At 43.8% G+C, this 19,276-nt stretch overlaps 1 protein-coding gene across 1 annotated transcript in view; it reads right to left on the bottom strand.

Moving 5' to 3' along the window:
* Positions 1-19,276, bottom strand: part of csmd3b (CUB and Sushi multiple domains 3b) — a 2,128,577-nt gene that overhangs the window by 602,105 nt on the left and 1,507,196 nt on the right. Inside the window, exons 13-14 of the mRNA XM_078541225.1 lie at positions 13,618-13,800; positions 1,101-1,427 (exon numbers count right to left, since the gene is read on the bottom strand). Of these exons, the coding sequence (XP_078397351.1) occupies positions 1,101-1,427; positions 13,618-13,800 (510 nt within the window). The remainder of the gene's footprint in view (positions 1-1,100; positions 1,428-13,617; positions 13,801-19,276) is intronic.

Here is a 19,276-nt window from a genome sequence, read left to right as displayed (position 1 = left end):
GGGGTTGGTGGGGTGGGGTGGGGGTGGCCAGTGGGAGCGGTCCATCTGATTAGTTGCCACCTTATCCTATTTATTTTTACTATACAAAATATCTACATCATGATCGTTGCTGCAAGGAACTGATCAGAATATGATTTCTGCTCTGAGTGTCTGCAACCAGACAAGCTACCACACATTAACTGAATCAAACAAAGCAGAATGAGAGCCATTAAGAAGGAAAAATCTTTGGCAACACTATTGGTATTAAGCATAAGTCAACTTGATAAAGGTCGGGGTTAATATAATTTCAAAGGCTGCAATAATACCACTGACAATATTTTAGGGATACTTCCTACCACAACCAAGAGCCTCAAAATAAACCATGAACTTTGAATGTCAACTACTACTTAGATCTTTTCTGCAAGAGTTTTGGGCCCAACTTTAAAGTTCCACTTAATCGCCTGGCTGTGTGCAATCTTGGGTTGCTCAATAACCGACTGGCTGCAACTGTAAATGGTGTAAAGTAAGCTCAGTCACGCTTATACAAACTGAAGTTTACAGGATATAAGCAAAGGAAGAACAATAGTGGGAAGACAGAGGCACTATACATTACACATTTCATTGGGATAGCATCTAAATGACCACTAACATGCACCTTTTCCTTTGGATTCTTATGAGGAAGCCAGAAAAATATGTGATGGAGAAAAGAAAGTTATGCTGACGGGATCAGATGAAGTAAATAGGGTGAGAGAAGGCTTGTGTGACACATAAACATTGGCTTAGGCTGGTTGGACTAAGTGGCCACTTTGTGTTGTCGACTAGCTGCACTGCTGATCCCCTCATCTCCTTATATCTAATGCTGGTGTATATGAAAGAAACATATTATATATGTATTCAAGGTATATTGTTTTCCAAGTAGCTTCTTACATGGACAAAAGTTTTAAAATTCGCCCCATTTATCATAACATATTATTGCAAACTTGTGAAGACAACCAGTCATGCTAAATTACAAGTATTTATACCATCCATTGAATAATATAGTTTTTAAACCAAATTTCAATTTTGAGAGTTTGTGGGTGCCCTCAACCATCAAATACATCAGATTAGAAAAGCAAACGTACTACTGTATGTGATGTTAAATCCTCGTCCAGACATGGAGTGATCAGCCTGAAATTCCAGACGTAGAATGTGACTATTGCTGGTGAGATGCGAAGGAACTTCTGACCCACTGAATGTTCCCAGCAGAGGTGAATCAACTGATTCCCCATCTTTAACCGCAAGGAAGTCAAACTGAGATTCCAGGTCAAAATCATTGAAGGAAAGGTGAATCCGACTCCCCCGGACTGCAACAATTAGCCAGACACAGTTCATGTTATTGCTATAGCCCTCAGGGTAGTCAGGTGACAGTACTGTTCCAACTGGTGCAGTGAAGTTAGACAAACAAGGAACTGTAAACATAAGATCAAAAATGTTACATTCAGAAAAGTAGCACATTTAGATTCCTAGAAATTTGGAAGCATCCATTTAGAAGAAATTATCATGTAAAGCGCTTGCTATAGTGGCACCATACTATTTTAATGAATCATTCAATTTTAATGGTGGAATAAAACTGAGTATATTGCACTTAGATAATGTTGCTAGCTGACACAATGACTATCAAGTTGTCCTTGCAAAGGCAACTGTCAAAACGATAGTACACAACTCAGCTCCTTGAAATACAACCGCAAGGTTACTTTGCTTACTTTTCATATCTTCTTCCATAAGCTAGAAATAGCTAATAGCACTTAAACTGTCCCATGTTGCTTTATTATTAAGCTACCATACTGAGTTCATTACAAAATTGCCATTTGGAAGCAGCAAAAACTGTCAAAAATAATCCAATCAATCATAGGTCTGCCTTTTCTACATTGTGTAGTGTATACCTAACTTCAAGGATAGCCAGAAACGGAATCTGCAATCAACAGTTCTAATAGGTTAAAAAGTCAGCAGCAGATAAGGTTCAGGTTTATATTTGGCAACCTATGTGGCCTTCAGGCATGTAGAAATCATAATACAATTTAAATTTTAAACACTTCTCAATACTTTATATTTACTATTAATGCATTCTGGATTTTAAGGAATTCCAGTTTTAATAGGATATACATAATAACAAACAGAACAAACCACAATACAAAAAAAGACAGTCAAAGACCTTGGCTGCATCCTAAATAACTTTATTCATAAACATAATACACTAAAATAAGAATTAGTCAGCATAAGTCATAAACAATTGAAATACTCCAAATTAGTTCTTCTAGTAAATAAAAACTCGGCTAAAATAATGCCTTCAGTCATGAGCCATGGATGAATTCAGTGGTACAGCAAGTTGGAACAATGCCCTTTCACAATTGGGACCTGGGACTGTATCCAGCTTAGGCATATGGCAGGAAAATTTACTCCCTCTGATGGCTATTAACGGTTTAAGTTAAATTAGTTTGGACGGCTTACGGCAATCCAGAGCAGGCATGATTCCATAGTACAAATCTGCCTTCACAATTAAAGATTGGCACAAAACCATCCTTCTTGCAGACTACCATTTAAAGCCTGACACATGTAGAAGCAGTTTGGCTTAATTTGACTTTTGATTTGGTGCAAAACTAGAACTTTGAAGTCACAGCTTAAATACAAAAAATGCAAATCATTACAGCAGCATGTGTTATGAAACACTTTTAGTTATATCCAGGGGCATTTGTAAAACAATACCATTGTTTTTAATTGAACAAAGTGGATTTCTTAGCACAGATAAAACTGTGTCAGTAAAATGCTTTCATCTGTCAATCAACTGGGATAGAATCAGGTGGACACATCACTACCAGAGGGACCTGGAAAAATTTATTAATTTTGCTTCCAATCTCCACCGCTCCATCATTTTCACATGGTCCATCTCTGACACTTCCCTTCCCTTCCTTGACCTCCCTGTCTCAATTTCTGGTGATAGACTGTCCACCAATATCCATTACAAGCCTGCCGACTCCCACAGCTACCTCGACTACGGCTCCTCACACCCCGCTTCCTGTAAGGACTCCATCCCATTCTCTCAATTCCTTCGCCTACGTTGCATCTGTTCTGATGATGCTACCTTCAAAAACAGTTCCTCTGACATGTCCTCCTTCTTCCTTAACCGAGGTTTTCCACCCACGGTCGTTGACAGGGCCCTTAACCGTGTCCGGCCCATCTCCCGCGCATCCACCCGCACGCCTTCTCCTCCCTCCCAGAAACATGATAGGGTCCCCCTTGTCCTCACTTATCACCCCACCAGCCTCCGCATTCAAAGGATCATCCTCCGGCATTTCCGCCAACTCCAGCATGATGCCACCACCAAACACATCTTCCCTTCACCCCCCCTGGCAGCATTCCACAGAGATCGTTCCCTCCGGGACACCCTGGTCCACTCCTCCATTGCCCCCTACTCCTCAACCCCCACCTATGGCACCTGCCCATGCCCACGCAGAAGATGCAACACCTGCCCCTTCACTTCCTCTCTCCTCACCGTCCAAGGGCCCAAACACTCCTTTCAAGTGAAGCAGCATTTCACTTGCATTTCCCCTAACTTAGTCTACTGCATTCGTTGCTCCCAACGCGGTCTCCTCTACATTGGAGAGACCAAACGCAAACTGGGCGACCGCTTTGCAGAATACCTGCGGTCTGTCCGCAAGAAAGACCCAAACCTCCCTGTCGCTTGCCATTTTAACACTCCACCCTGCTCTCTTGCCCACATGTCTGTCCTTGGCTTGCTGCACTGTTCCAGTGAAGCCCAACGCAAACTGAAGGAACAGCACCTCATCTTCCGACTAGGCACTTTACAGCCTTCCGGGCTGAATATTGAATTCAATAACTTTAGATCTTGAACTCCCTCCCCCATCCCCACCCCCTTTCCATTTCTTCCCCCTCCCTTTTGTTTTTTCCAATAATTTATATAGATTTTTCTTTTCCCACCTATTTCCATTATTTTTAAATCTATAACTGTAATGCCCTGTCAGTCTTTCCCCCCCACAAGAGCTGTACCTTGAGTGTCCTGCCATCCATTCTTAATTAGCACATTTTCTTAGATAATATCGCCACCTTTTACACGTCTTTGTTCCTTTGTCTGTGACATCTGTTGATTATCTGCTCCTATCACTGCTTGCTTGTCCCGACAACCACCACCCCCCACAACTTCTCTCCCCCCCCTCCCCCACCCCACCCCACACCTTAAACCAGCTTATATTTCACCCCTCTCCTAACTTTACTCAATTCTGCTGAAGGGTCATGAGGACTCGAAACGTCAACTCTTTTCTTCTCCGCCGATGCTGCCAGACCTGCTGAGTTTTTGCAGGTAATTCTGTTCTTGTTTTGGATTTCCAGCATCCGCAGTAGTATTTTGTTTTTACTACCAGAGGCTTGCCTTCTCTTGATACAAAACATTTGGCCTGACCATTGGCTACAATGTCATTTCTACCTTAATTACCCATATGATTAACATGGTCCATGGGTTTACATAGTACTTGTGCTAGAGATACATAAGTAGTGTAATGCTTATTTATATTACTGGACTAATAGTCCCGAGACTTGGACTGATAATTGAGAGATTGTGGGCTGGACTTTCATCTTCCAACGGAAGTGCAAATGGGATTGCAAAATGCTGAACTTTGTTCTTTCAGCAAAAAAAGATATTTTCTTCTGCCTTCCTGACCCCACGCCATTTCTGTGTGGTTTTTTCACAAGTCAGGAAGACACTTGGTGCAATATGTATCTTCTGAGATTATTGTGAGGACCACAGGAAAACTGCATTTCCTCCCACAATTTTCAAGGGCTGGTGCAGGTTTTGGAAGCCTTAAAAAACAGTTTGTACCTTCGGGGGATGCCTGAAGAGTCAGTAACATTCTGAAAGCAAAATGTAAAATAGATGCTATATTGTAATGCAGATATGTTTTTAATGTAGTGATTCATCAGAGGGCTCATCTCCTGCAAAGGTAAGTTGACCATTAGATTGACCAGCACTGTGTAAGTGTTGGAATGCATTACAGTAGGTTTCTCATTAGAGAAAGTGCCATGATGCATTCAGAAATGTAGAAAAATGTATTGGTATACCCTCATCGTTTTCAATTGTCAGATTCAAATTTACAAACAGCTCTGACTGTAAAAAAACGTGCCCTGCTTTTGAAAGGTAAAAAAAATTCTAAACACCTGTCCTCCTCCATTGATTGACAAGAAATCTTCTTTTAAATTAGAGGGAGGCAAAGGCATCATGATATTGTCGCTGTATTAGTAATCCAGAGACTCAGGGTATTGCATTGCGGACCCGGGTTTGAATCCCATCACGCCAGATGGGGGAATTTGAATTCAATAAAAATCTGGAATCAAAAGTCTAATGATGTCTATGAAACCATTGTAGGTTGTTGTGAAAACCCATCTGGTTCACTAATGCCTTTTAGGTAAGGAAATTTGTTGTCCTTACCTGGTCTGGCCTGGCCTACACGTGACTCCAGACCCACAGCAATGTGGTTGACTCTTAAATGCCCTCCGAAATGGCCTAGCAAGCCACTCAGTTGTAACAAACTGCTACAAAGTCACAAAAAAGGAATGCAACCTGACGGACCACCTGGCATCAACCTAGGCATCGGAAACAATAACAATCTCGACCCTGTTGACCCTGCAAAGTCCTCCTTATTAACATCTGGGGGCTAGTGCCAAAATTGGGAGAGCTGTCTTATAGACTAGACAAGCTACAGCCTGACATAGTCATCCTCATAGAATCATACCTTATAGATAATGTCCCAGACAACACCATATGTCCTCTCCCACCAACAGGACAGACCCAGCAGAGTTGACAGCACAGTGGTATACAGTCGGGAGAGAGTTGCCCTGGGAGTCCTCAACATCGACTCTGGGCCCCATGAAGTCTCATAGCATCAACTACTTGCATGTCAAACATGGGCAAGGAAACCTCCTGCTGATTACCATGTACCTCCCTCCCTCAGCTGAGGAATCAGTGCTCTTCCATGTTGAACACCACTTGGAGGAAGCACTGAGGGTGGCAAGGGTGCAGAATGTACTCTGGGTGGGGGCACTTCAATGTCCATCACCAAGAGTGGCTCGGTAGCACCACTACTGACCGAGCTGGCCGAGTCTTAAATGACATAGCTGTTCGACTGGGTCTGCGGCAGGTGGTGAGGGAACCAACAAGAGGGAAAAACATACTTGACCTCATCCTCACCTACCTACCTGTTGCAGATGCATCTGTCCATGACAGTATAGGTAGGAGCGGCCACCCCACAGTAATTCAGGAGATGAAGTCTCGCCTTCACATTGAGGATACCCTCCTCATGTTGTGTGGCACCACCAAATGCTAAATGGGATAAATCTCAAACAGATCTAGCAACTCGAGACTGGGCATCTATGAGGCTCTGCGGGACATCATCAGCAGCAGAATTGTACTTGAACACAATCTGTAACCTCATGGTCTGGCATATCCCCCGCTCTACCATTACCATCAAGCCAGGGGATCAACACTGGTTCAATGAAGAGTGCAGGAGGGCATGCCAGGAGCAGCATCAGGCATATCTAAAAATGAGGTGTCAACCTGGTGAAGCTATAACACAGGACAACTTGCATGCCAAACAGCATAAGCAGCAAGCGTTAGGCAGGGCTAAGCGATCCCACAACCAATGGATCAGATCTAAGACCTGCAATCCTGCCACATCCAGTCGTGAATGGTGGTGGACAATTAAACAACTCACTGGAGGAGGAGGCTCTGCCAATATCCCCATCATCAATGATGGAGGAGCCCAGCACATCAGTGCAAAAGGTAAGACTGAAGCATTTGTCACAATCTTCAGCCAGAAGTGTCGCGTGGATGATCCATCACAGCCTCCTCCAGAGGTCCCCAGCATTACAGGTGCCAGTTTGTAGCCAATTCGATTCAGTCCACATGATGTCAAGAAATGGCTGAAGGCACTGGGCACTGCAAGGCTACGGGCCCTGACAATATTCCGGCAACAGTATTGAAGGCTTGTGCTGCATAACTTGCCGTGCCTCTAGCCAAGCTGTTCCAGTACAGCTACAACATTGGCATCTACCCAGCTATGTGGAAAATTGCCCAGGTATGCCCTGTACACAGAAAGCAGGACAAATCCAACCTGGCCAATTACCGCTCCATCAGTCTTCTCTCCATCATCAGTAAAGTAATGGAAGGGGTCATCAACAGTGCTATCAAGCGGCACTTGCTTAACAATAACCTGCTCACTGACACCCAGTTTGGGTTCTGCCAGGGCCACTCAGCTCCTGACCTCATTACAGCCTTGATTCAAACATGGACAAAAGAGCTGAACTCCCGAGGTGAGGTGAGAGTGACTGTCCTTGATATCAAAGCCACAATTGACTGAGTGTGGCATCAAGGAGCCCTAGCAAACCTGGAGTCAATGGGAATCAAAGGGGAAACTCTCTGCTGGTTGAAGTCATACCTAGCACAAAGGAAGGTTGTGGTTGTTGGGGGTCAGTCATCTCAGTTCCAGGACATCACTGCAGGAGTTCCTCATGGTAGTGCCCCGGGCCCAATCATCTTCAGCTGCTTCATCAATGGCCATCCTTCCATCATAAGGTCAGAAGTGTAGATGTTCACTGATGATTGCACAATGTCCAGCACCATTCGCGATTCCTCAGACACTGAAACAGTCCATGTCCAAATACAGCAAGACCTGGACAATATCCAGGCTTGGGATGACAAGTGGCAAGTAACATTTGCGCCACACAAGTATCAAGCAATGACAATCTCCAACGAGAGAGAATCCAACCATTGCCCCTCGATGTTCAATGGCATTACCATCACTGAATCCTCCCTTATCAATGTCCTGGGAGTCACCATTGACCAGAAACTGAACTGGACTAGCCATGTAAATACAGTGACTACAAGAACAGGTCAGAGGCTAGAAATCGTGCAGCGAGCAACCCACCTCCTGATTCCCCAAAACCTGTCCATCATATATAAGACACAAGTCAGGAGTATGATGGAATACTCCCCACTTGCCTGGATGAGTGTAGTTCCTGCAACACTCAAGAAGCTTGACACTGTCCAGGACAAAGCAGCCCAATTGATTGGCACCATATCCACAAACATTCACTCCCTCCACTACCGACGCACAGTAGCAGCAGTGCGTACCATCTACAAGATACACTGCAGGAATTCACCAAGGCTCCTTCGATAGCACCTTCCAAACCCACGACCACTACCATCCAGAAGGACAAGGGCAGCAGGTAGATGGGAACACCACCACCTGGAAGTTCCCCTCTAAGTCACCCACCATCCTGTCTTGGAAATATATCACTGTTCCTTCAATGTCGCTGGGTCAAAATCCTGGAACTCCCTTCCTAATAGCACTGTGGGTGTACCTACACCACATAGACTGTAGCAGTTCAAGAAGGCAGCTCACCACCACCACCACCTTCTCAAGGGCAATTAGGGATGGGCAATAAATGCTGGCCCAGCCAGTGAAGCCCACATCCCATTAATGAATTTTTTAAAATGGAGAGGACACCATATGTTCTTTCAATTCCAGGCTCTTGCAGTTACAATAATGTTTTAATAGCTATGGCCATTATGAATGTTTGGTTGACTTCCAGGAACTCACTTCTGGTGACACAGTTGTTCAGGGGAATGATTGGCAGCTTTATTAGGTTGTAATAGCATTTTCTGTTTTTGATGGGGTCTTCGAGTACACACTTGTTTGTTTAGACAACTTAATGACTTCTGAAATGATTTTTTCTTCAATGGAGAATAGTGTTTTTTGCAACATTGGAGTTTAGAAGAGTAAGAAGTGACTTGATTGAAACATATAAGATCCTGAGGGGACTTCACAGGGTGAATATGGATGTTTCTTCTTGTGGGAGAATATAGAACCCGGGGTCACTGTCTCAAAATAAGGGGCTGTCCATTTAGGACAGAGATGGGGAAACATATTTCTCTCAGAGGGTCAAGACACTTTGGAATTCTCTGCCTCAACCACTTCTGCGGAAGAGTCTTTAAATATCCTTAAAGCAGAGGTAGATAAACTCTTGATAAGCAAAGGGGTGAAAGGTTATCGGGGGCAGGCAGGAATGTGAGATTAAAATCAGATCAGCCATGATCCTATTGAATGGTCGAGCAGGCTTAGGGAGCCAAGTGGCCTACTCCTGCTCCTAATTCATATGTATCAATGAAAGACTTTTGAATGACAGCTTTATTAATTGTCGCAGGTTTTATTTTTTTTTTACAGCTGAATTTAAAGTAATTTCCATTGCTATTCCCATGGACTGTACATAGAAGATATTGGGTAGGTGTCTATGGGGGATTCATTAGGGCCATGGAGGGGGCCATGAGCATTTTGAGGAGGTATGGGTGATCTGAGGGAACATGGAGGTGGCATGGGTAATCTGAAGGGTATGGGGTGGCACAGGAGTTGGGGGTTGAGGGGGTGGTGGCTGAGATTTTGGTAGCTTTTAAACAATGTTGAGAGTTGAGCTAGTGTGTCTGAGAATCGAGGTAGGTCTTCTAAGCAGCCCACCTCTACACCCACACTCCTCTTGCACTCCATCGTGGATTGCAAGCTGAACACGAAACTGAACCCTGCGTGGGAAACCAAAAATCCTGGGCAAAGTCACACATGGGTCAGGTGTGCAGCTTGGTAGCCAAACCTACAGGAAAATCCAGGCCAAAGAGTTCAAATCCCACCAATTTGTGAAGAAGGTAGTTTAAAAAAAATCTGAAAATTAAAAAATATGGTATCAATAGAGGTCTCATAAAACTGTCACATTATTGTGAAAACCAAACTGGTTCACCAGTGCCCTTCAGGAAAGAATAACTGCCATCCTTACTCAGCCTGGCCAATATTGATTCCAGTCTCATACCCATGTGGTTGACCCTTAACTGAAGTGGCTTTGCAAGCCATGCAGTTACACCTTCTCAGGGCAACATGGGATCATCACATTCTGAGAAATAAAAGTGGATGAATGGCCAAAATGAGACCACTTTCTCAAGGACAAATAGGGATGGACAATAAATGGTGGCCTGGCCAGGAACCGCCACATCCCATGAAAGAATAAAAAAGATTAAATGTCTCATTATTAGACTACCAGCTGGATCAGAATATTTCAGACACGACATTGGGAATTGGTTAGCTGTTGAATTTACATCAGAAACTTAAATTATTGAACCAGGAAAGTTCGATGACTCAAGCTTTGCAACATGTTCATTTACCTCTCTCACACTATTTGCAGAATGGCTTTTTCTCTTTGCTGCAAGGGGGACACATGCCCAGAAATCTGAGCTGTCACCTCCTCGAATGGTGCAGTGCAGTCTTGCTGAGCTTGATGGGAAAAAAGCAAGCAACCTTATAGGAAAATCCACCCTAACAGCTCCTCCCAACCAGGCCTCACATGAGGAAGGTGATGTCATCAGTATGCTATGTGGAATAGAAAAGGCAGTGATATAAACCAAACAATACGTGAATCCAAGGGCTGGATTTTGTCAGGGGTATGATGGCCCCAGCAGTGGGCCTGAAATCTGGAGGAAACTTTACCTCTGCCATTTGGGGGAGGCCTGGCTGGATTTCTTGCAGCTAATGAGCTTCTTTTTCAGTGGCTCATGTCTCTTCAGGGCACGAGAGCCCGCTTCTATGAGTTGGTGGCCAGTCAGAGGGCTGGAAAGTCTTTAGTCCCAACAGCACTGCTGGGGGCAGTGGTCACTGCTGGGACTGAGCCCAGCCAAGAGGCGCAAGATGGTCTCCACCTTCACAGCAAGCCAAATGGGGTTGGTGATTGCCGGGACCAGTCTGCAGGCAGGCCCGGGAGATGGGGAGATGGTTGGTGAGGGTAGTGGGGCTGTTGCCACAGAGATTGCCATTGTTGCAAGGGGGCCGCGCCATGGGGCACAGAGTATCTTATTAGTAAGGGCCCTCACTCGAGCACACAGTGTTGAGTCACTAGCATTTACCAGGTGGTCTCCCCACTCAAACCAGGTTCCCCAGTGCTGGTAAACTGACAGCAGAGGTGGGAAGAGGCCTTTAATTGGCCACTTAAGCGGCACAAATGACCTCTGGGCAGGAGGGCTGACCTGTGCCTCTCTCTTCCCTGGCAGAATGCCCATTCTGTTCCCCCTCCCCCGAATACCTCCTATCCTGCTTCTGCAGGCCTGATAAAATACAGCCCTAACTTTTTAATACTTTTTTTTTCATAAAACAGTATTAAACCTTCATATAATACAATATATCAGTGAGGTCTCCTTCCCCAATGGCTCAAGTAGTAAAGTCACCACTAAAATGTATTTCGGAGGTAGTGACCAGAGCTGGTCCAAGATTCAAAAACAGAAATACCTGGAAAAACTCAGCAGGTCTGGCAGCATCAGTGGAGAAGAGCAAAGTTGACGTTTCGAGTCCTCATGACCCTTCAACAGAACTAAGTAGAAATAGGAAAGGGTGAAATAATAGCTGGTTTAAGGAAGGGGGGGAGGTGGTGGTGGTGGAGAAGGTGGGAGGGGGGGTTGTTGGGACAAGCAAGCAGTGATAGGAGGAGATAACCAAAAGATGTCACAGACAAATGGGTGGAATACATTTAAAAATAATGGAAATAGGTGGGAAAGGAAAAATCAATATAAATTATTGGAAAAAACAAAAGGGAGGGGGAAGTAACGGAAAGGGGGTGGGGATGGAGGAGGGAGTACAAGATCTAAAGTTGTTGGAACTCAATATTCAGTCCGGAAGGCTGTAAAGTGCCTAGTCGGAAGATGAGGTGCTGTTCCAGTGAAGCTCAATGCAAACCGGAGGAACAGTACCTCATCTTCCGACTAGGCACTTTACAGCCTTCCGGATTGAATATTGAGTTCCAACAACTTTAGATCTTGAACTCCCTCCTCCATCCCCACCCCCTTTCCGTTTCTTCCCCCTCCCTTTTGTTTTTTCCAATAATTTATATTGATTTTTCCTTTCCCACCTATTTCCATTATTTTTAAATGTATTCCACCCATTGGTCTGTGACATCTTTTGGTTATCACCTCCTATCACTGCTTGCTTGTCCCAACAACACCTCCCCCCTTCTTCCACCACCCCCCCACTCCTTAAACCAGCTTATATTTCACCCCTTTCCTATTTCTACTTAGTTCTGTTGAAGGGTCATGAGGACACAAAACGTCAACTTTGCCCTTCTCCGCCGATGCTGCCAGACCTGCTGAGTTTTTCCAGGTATTTCTGTTTCTGTTTTTGTTTTGGATTTCCAGCATCCGCAGTTTTTTGTTTTTATATCTGGTCCAAGATTCCTTGGCTCAGTTCTGGGCCAGAATTCCCTTCCAAATCTCCCTGACTCCTAACCCTTAATATCTAACCCTCTCTGTTCTAAAATCTCTTTATGCAGCTCAGTGTCAAATTTGGTTTGACAATTCTCCTTTGAACCACTTTGGGATATTTTACTACTGTTGTATATAAATGCAAGTTTTTATTCTGATTGTACTAGAAGGGCTTGTGGAAACTTCAGCTAAATACAAAATTGATCCTGACTATGATGGACACCATGACCAAAGAGCCCACTTGGTTCACACAAGAATAATAGTCATTTCGGTGGTACATCAAGACTTCCAGGCTATCTGAAACCAACTTCAGCATGCATCACCACTTTCAGATGGTAGACAAAGGGGAAAGTTAAAGGAGTATCAAAATAAAGGACTTGTTTGAAATATATGTATTGATTATTGTTATTTTTCCACAACACTCTAAGTATCCAAAATGAGTGGTAAGCACTCTGTTTCCAGTTCGGGGCTAATGCCGTTCTATCACCATTTGCCCAGAATGCACAAGAACAGCTAAAGTCACTGATGCTCTGAATTTATTTCCTCCCTGATGGCAAAAACAACTGTCTCTGCTAAATGCCTTACTCTAATGTCAGCTCCCACATAGAGACTAATGCCTTCATTTCATACCATTGGTTAACCAATAGTGTACATAACCACAAGAACTCTGACTTTATTTATCTATTTTCTTTTCTGCCAATTTGCTTCCCTTTATATCCTAAAGTAATTGTTTCATTGATGGGTCACTGTCCCATTGGCACTGTTTTCTCTGTTGGCTTTGTCAAGTGGCTAGCATTTACGTGAAACTGGGCAGCAAAAGTCAGGCTATTTAACTGCAGAAGGCTTCAAAGCTGAGCCCAATCTATCCTCAGCCAAGATCCATAAATGTGTACTTGCAAAAAGATTGTGGTTATTTGTAGCAACCTGGGCAATTTACCCTTCCCTAAACCAGGGACTCTGAAGCTAACTGTTCTGCTCAGTATTGATGGGGATTTAATCTGATACTTTCATCTATTCATTGCTATCTACTCCAGCCAGTGGGGGAATCTCCAACTTTAAAGTCTGAATTTAAAGTTGATTAAAAATAGTGCCAGCTACTTCAGTAATAAATAACTGCGAAGGTGCTGATGGACCGATCATTATCTTGAATCTGCCCAGCTGAATCCAAAAGTAGTCAACTCTGGAAAACTGTAGGTAAGTCAAAATTACTTTTCAGGGGCAGGATTTTGGTTCATATTCCAACAAATTCCAATGGCTCATGACAAAGAAAATTACTTGCTGGACATAAAAAGTAAAAACGCCATACTCACAGATGCAAATTGGTACATTTGCTGACCACTGATTGTTGTCTTGACAGAGAAGGGATTTTTCTCCAATCAGTTCAAATCCAGATTGGCATTGAAATCTCAAAATGTTCCCATTGGAAAATCCATCTGTATCACGTATGCCATATAATGGAGTTCCAGGATCACCACAACTCTCTTCATCAATTTCTGTGTGAATTAAATGGAAAAGAATTATAGGAATTTTAGCCACTGTTTTTTATAAATTAAATAAGTCCTTCCAACATTTTCTTTTTGTAAACATTGGCCGTTATTCATTTTTTACATTCCATCATTCACCTTGGCAACTGTCTGAAGTTGAACCAGACCATCGGCAACCTTGGTGTCATATTTGGCCCAGAGATGAACTTTCAACAACATATCTGTGCCATTACGAAAACCATCTGTACCATCTCCATATCAATGTACAACTTCACTCCTGCCTCAGCTCATCTGCTGCTGGAATTCTCACCTATGCCTTTGTGACTTCTAGACTTGACTATTTCAACGTACTTCTGGCCAGCCTCCCATTTTCCACCATCCATAATTTTGAGATCATCCAAAATGCTGCTGCTCATATCCTAACTTTCACCAAGACTCATTCACCCACCACCCTTGTGCTCGCTGATCCACATTGGCTCCTAGTTGAACAACACTTTGATTTTAAAATTTTTATCCTTGTTTTCAAATCCCTCTATGGTCTCGCCCCTCTCTATGTTTGTAATCTCCTCCAGCCTTACAATTCTCTGATACATCTGGTGTCTTACAGTTCTGGCCTCTGCAAATCCTCAATTCTAATCACTCCAAGATTAGCTACAAGCCTGAATTTTTAGCTAGGCAGGCACGATCGACAGGCCTGGGATCGGCCGGGAAACAGACTACCAACCCCGATTGGCCCCCAACTGCGATTTCATGCTGGCTGGCCAATTAACGGCCAGCGAGCGTGAAACGCGTGCTGAAAAGCTCAGCGCTGGCGGGGTGGAGGTGGGAAGAGGGCAGGTGATGGCATCATTGTGGGCATGGGCGAGGGCTGAGAGAAAGCTTTGTGAAGACAGAGAGCTGCAGTCCTGAGAACCATCAAATAAAGTTTCAAAAAGCCAGAAAGAAATGTCGAAGCATCAGAATCAGGCACCTGAAAATGTAGATGATAAAAATGCTGCCCACAGATTTTTATTTTTATTTTCTTTCATAATGGAAACCTCATCCCGCCCTTGGATGGGGTTTCATTTAAAAATGTAAAGGCTGCCTGGCCAATTCGCCCGTCCACCAAACGTAAGATACGACAGATGGTGAAAAATTGGAGTCAGTTGCTCCTTTAATGGGCTTAATTGCTCTCTTAATTGTCGGCGGGTGCGCTTCTGACTTTTGCACGTGTCCACCAACTAGAATATCACTCCAGCGCGGTTTGACATCGGGACGCTCACCCAACCTCATCTTGCGCAATTTCACGTCTCGCACACGCCCACCCACCCGATCAACATAGAACTCTGCCCTAAGTTGCCAAAGCTCTAAGCTCTGGAAGTCCCTCCTTAAACCATTCTTCTTCTCTACTTCTCCTTAGCCTTTAAATGTTTCTTAAAACCTATTTCCATCTGTTCTAATAGCACCTTACGCATTTTGGTATTAGATTTTGTTTCCTCAGGCTCTGAGGGACATTTACCATGTCAAAGGCACGATATTAATGCAAGTTGTTGTTGTTGCTGAGGTAATCAATGTAAACAATTGCAATTGTGCAACTACTGGTCTCAACATTCCTGAACTCTTCAAAGGAGGAAAAATCAACCAGGATTCTTGCTCCTGGCCATAGTGTGTGCGTGTGAAGAGGAAGGGTGACTACTTTGACAATGGGACTTTGATTGTAATTGCCCCATTGTCAAAATAGCAGGGATAAAGTTAATTCAGAGAAACAATTTTAATTTCCCATTTCTGTTTCCTGGTAGACTATTTGCTCACGCGGTTTGCTTACTGCTTAAGAGTTAAGATCCGATGCCCCTCTGCCCCCCCACCCCCAAAACTGTTGACAATAGCAGCATAGAAATGTTGATTAAACTTTGAACCTTCTGAGTCTGTGTGGTTCAGTTGCACACTGCACAGAACAATTATTTGCTGATTTAGCCTTCTTTGCTAGTTTACCCCTCAGCTTCTAACAATATTCATATTACAGTAGCTGGGATGATTACATTTATAATTTTGTAAATGGAATTTTACTTTTAAATAATGCTGTCACAGTATGCATGCTTCTGCTACAGAGAACTTATCTGAATTCTTCATGGCTGATTAAACAGATTCCCTTCTCTCCATTTTCTATGCCATTGAAATGGCTTGTTTATTAAGCAGTAGCTTATGACTACAAATGTACATTATTAAATAATTAAAGGCATAGTTACATTATACAATAGCTTGTGAGTCTGATGTACAATGATCACTGATGTAACTTAAATTGTGAATGGACCTCTTAATAATAGGGAGAGTAACAGAAAATTTTATAAATTAAATCTCCCTTATGGTTTAGTTCTACTTTACATTAGGATATCTCGCAGCTTTAAAAACTCAATGTGATGGAAAAATGTAAAAGTAAACTCACAGATCCTATTTTCAGATGTGAGATGTGCAACTGAAAAGTTCACAGGTTGCAAAAAGGGCTATGATTGATGCTGATTCTTTAATTCATGCTCCTTTTAAGTGGACTCCTCACTGAAAGTACAGGATTGGTGAATTTACTCTCAGAAGAAATCACTGGTCTGGAGGTTCCCGTGTAACTTCGGGATTCTGACAATGGGACCAAATGGAGATTTTGAGCTCACACTTGGAGACCAGTGATGCATTCTTTCGGGAAGTGACCTCCTAATTGGTCGCAACCATGCTCACCTCCCTATTAAGGGCAGTGGGCGGGCTCTCAATGCTGTAGGCCCAATCAGAAGGCTGGCAGCTCTAGAGTCTCAGCAGCCCCACAAGGAATGGTGGGCTCTGCTGAGACAGGTTGGGGACCTTTAATTGGCTGCCCACCTCCATGAAGCAGGCTGCTGATCTGATTCCCCACCCACCCTGGAAAAACTTCCCTGGTAGTGGGAATGCATCGGGGCAATGTCCCAATGCTGCTTCCTAGTATTTCCTTGCTCCCCTGCCTCCAACCCCATCTACATGGGGCCGTGAAATCTAATCAAATATTTTACTTCTTTATTACTTTACCAGTCTCATAAAAGAAAATCATTAATAATAGTATTTATTCTCATTTCAGGAAATTACTCCTGAAGTAGATTCAAACCTGCAGCTTTCCTATCTTTGTAACCTCCTACTGTAGTATAAGGGTCTGGCACATATAGGGTTAATGTGGGATTGGGTATAGAACTGCCCACACAGTGATGTAAGAGAACTCATGACATGAACCCATGGTCAGTGTGGTACTGAACAAAGCCACGTGCAGACCGAAGCATGGAGACAGCTCCTAGCTTATACCGTTTACTGTATATTTGTAAATAGCGCTAGTAGCAAAAGACTTAAGTTAACCTGCTAAAGGCTATGAAGACTTCATCAAACCTACAGAGATGTAACCAACACCCCACAACATCTGCAGCCTAACAATCACTTCCCTTCCACTCCCTCCACCGAGATCTCTGTGCTCTTCCAATTTTGGCCTTGTGCGCATCCCCATCTTGTCCTCACCTTCACCCCATTAGCCTCCAAATTCAATGGAAAATTCCCTACCATTTTCACCAATTCAGCATTTGTCACCACCAAACACATCTTCCCCACCTCTCCCCTTTTAGCATTATGAAGGGATAATTCCCTCCACCCTGGTCCACTCTTCAGTCACGTCCATAACCCCCCATCTTCCGATGACATCTTTCGATGCAAGTGCAGGAGATGCGACATCTGCCATTTTACCTCCTCCATTTTCAGGCCCCAATCACCACTTCCAGGTGATTTACTTGTACAGTAAAGTCCTGCTGTTTGCGGGGTTACTTTCCTGCGATATCTCGCAAACAGCAAAATTGCAAATGGGGAACTTGTTTTTAAATAGGATTCAATTAGATTAGTTCCAGCCATATGAGGGCAGTACTGGACTCTCTGGCAAACATGTGATGCAGTACCTGTAAAGGACAGACAGGGGAGCTTCTGAGAAATACATCAGTGAAGTTCTAAAATTGAATAGAGCTGTTATTGTAGCCCTGGGCCCAGCAATTCTGAAATTTCTGGGTTAATCCCATCATTCGGGCTGCACTTCAGCTAAGGACATTTCAGTCTCTGCTCCGTCATGGCTGCCAACTCCCCGGGAAAAGAGAGAGAGAGAGAACAAACCGTGGGTAAGCGAGAATTTCTCACGCAATGGGCAATGCTGTCTACAAAGTATAAAGTGTGGGTAAGTGAATTAGCGAACAAGGAAGTCACAAACAGTAGGACTCTACTGTATTGCATTCAATTTAATATACTGTAGCCACTGCTCATGATATGGTCTCCTCTGCACTGAGGAGGCCAAATGCAGATTGGGTGATCACTTTGTGTAACACCTCCATTCAGTCCATAAACATGACCCCGATCTTCCAGTCACCTGTCATTTTAATTTTGCACCTTGCTCCCACTCTGACCTCCCTCTTAGCCTCCTCCAGTGGTTCAGTGAAACCCAATTCCAGCTTGAGGATCAGCACCTCATTTTCCAACTGGTCATTTGACAGTCTTCCGGATTCAAAAGTGAGTTCAACAATTTTGTATTGTAACACCTCCGTCTCCATTTTATCTCCTTTATCATTGTTAGTTTGTTTTTTCTCTCTCGTTTCTCTCTTTTTCCCTCTTTTTGTTTCCAGATAGCAACTGTATATGATGCTGCCATTCACACCTCCTCTACTCACATCTTTTTATGTTTTACTTGTCGTATCACCACTCTCTTTAGCCTTGACAGCATGAACACTCTCCTGTCTTCCACCCTGTCACAAACCTTCCCTGTTCTTTTTCCACAGCCACCCTCCCACCCCACTTTCACTCACTGTCCATAGACAGTGAATAATAAAAGTGAAGGTCCATAGTTCTTACTGCAGTCACTGTGGAGGAGCAATTCCTCCACTAAAATGTGTTTCGCTGGGTCCATGCCCGTTTCGGCCTTGTGCCTCTGTGACAAAGTATAAAGTGTGGGCAAGTGAATTAGCGAACAAGGAAGTCACAAACAGTAGGGCTCTACTGTATTGCATTCAATTTATTATACTGTAGCCACTGCTCATGATATGGTCTCCTCTGCACTGAGGAGGCCAAATGCAGATTGGGTGATCACTCCAAAGTCCCTCTGACTTCCTGCTGTGTGGCCACCTCCAATGCCCTGCAGATCCGAACACTGCACGGGGTTCGCATGCCTCCTGTAAGATCGCATTGCAGCACACAGTTAAAGCCTAATTATCCTGTTACATAGCTTGATTGGCTACGTGCTGCAGACAGGCTGAGAGCCACTGCCACAGGGATCCACCTCGCGGGAAAATCTACAGGTGGTGTGAGCAGGAGGAATGGGGGTGATGCACGTCAGACTCACAAGCTATTGTATAACGTAACTATGCCTTGAATTGCCATGTCCCACCCACGCGTGCCCACATCACCCTGCCTACACAAATGCCAAAGCCGCTTCCCGATCCTTGAAAGATTCTGCCTAATGTGCTGATTTGAG

The sequence above is a fragment of the Cetorhinus maximus genome, chromosome 4 (assembly GCF_964194155.1).
Source record: "Cetorhinus maximus chromosome 4, sCetMax3.hap1.1, whole genome shotgun sequence".
Lineage (NCBI taxonomy): Eukaryota > Metazoa > Chordata > Chondrichthyes > Lamniformes > Cetorhinidae > Cetorhinus > Cetorhinus maximus.
Note: the sequence above shows the minus strand (reverse complement) of the source record. Positions and strands in the feature narration are given on the sequence as shown.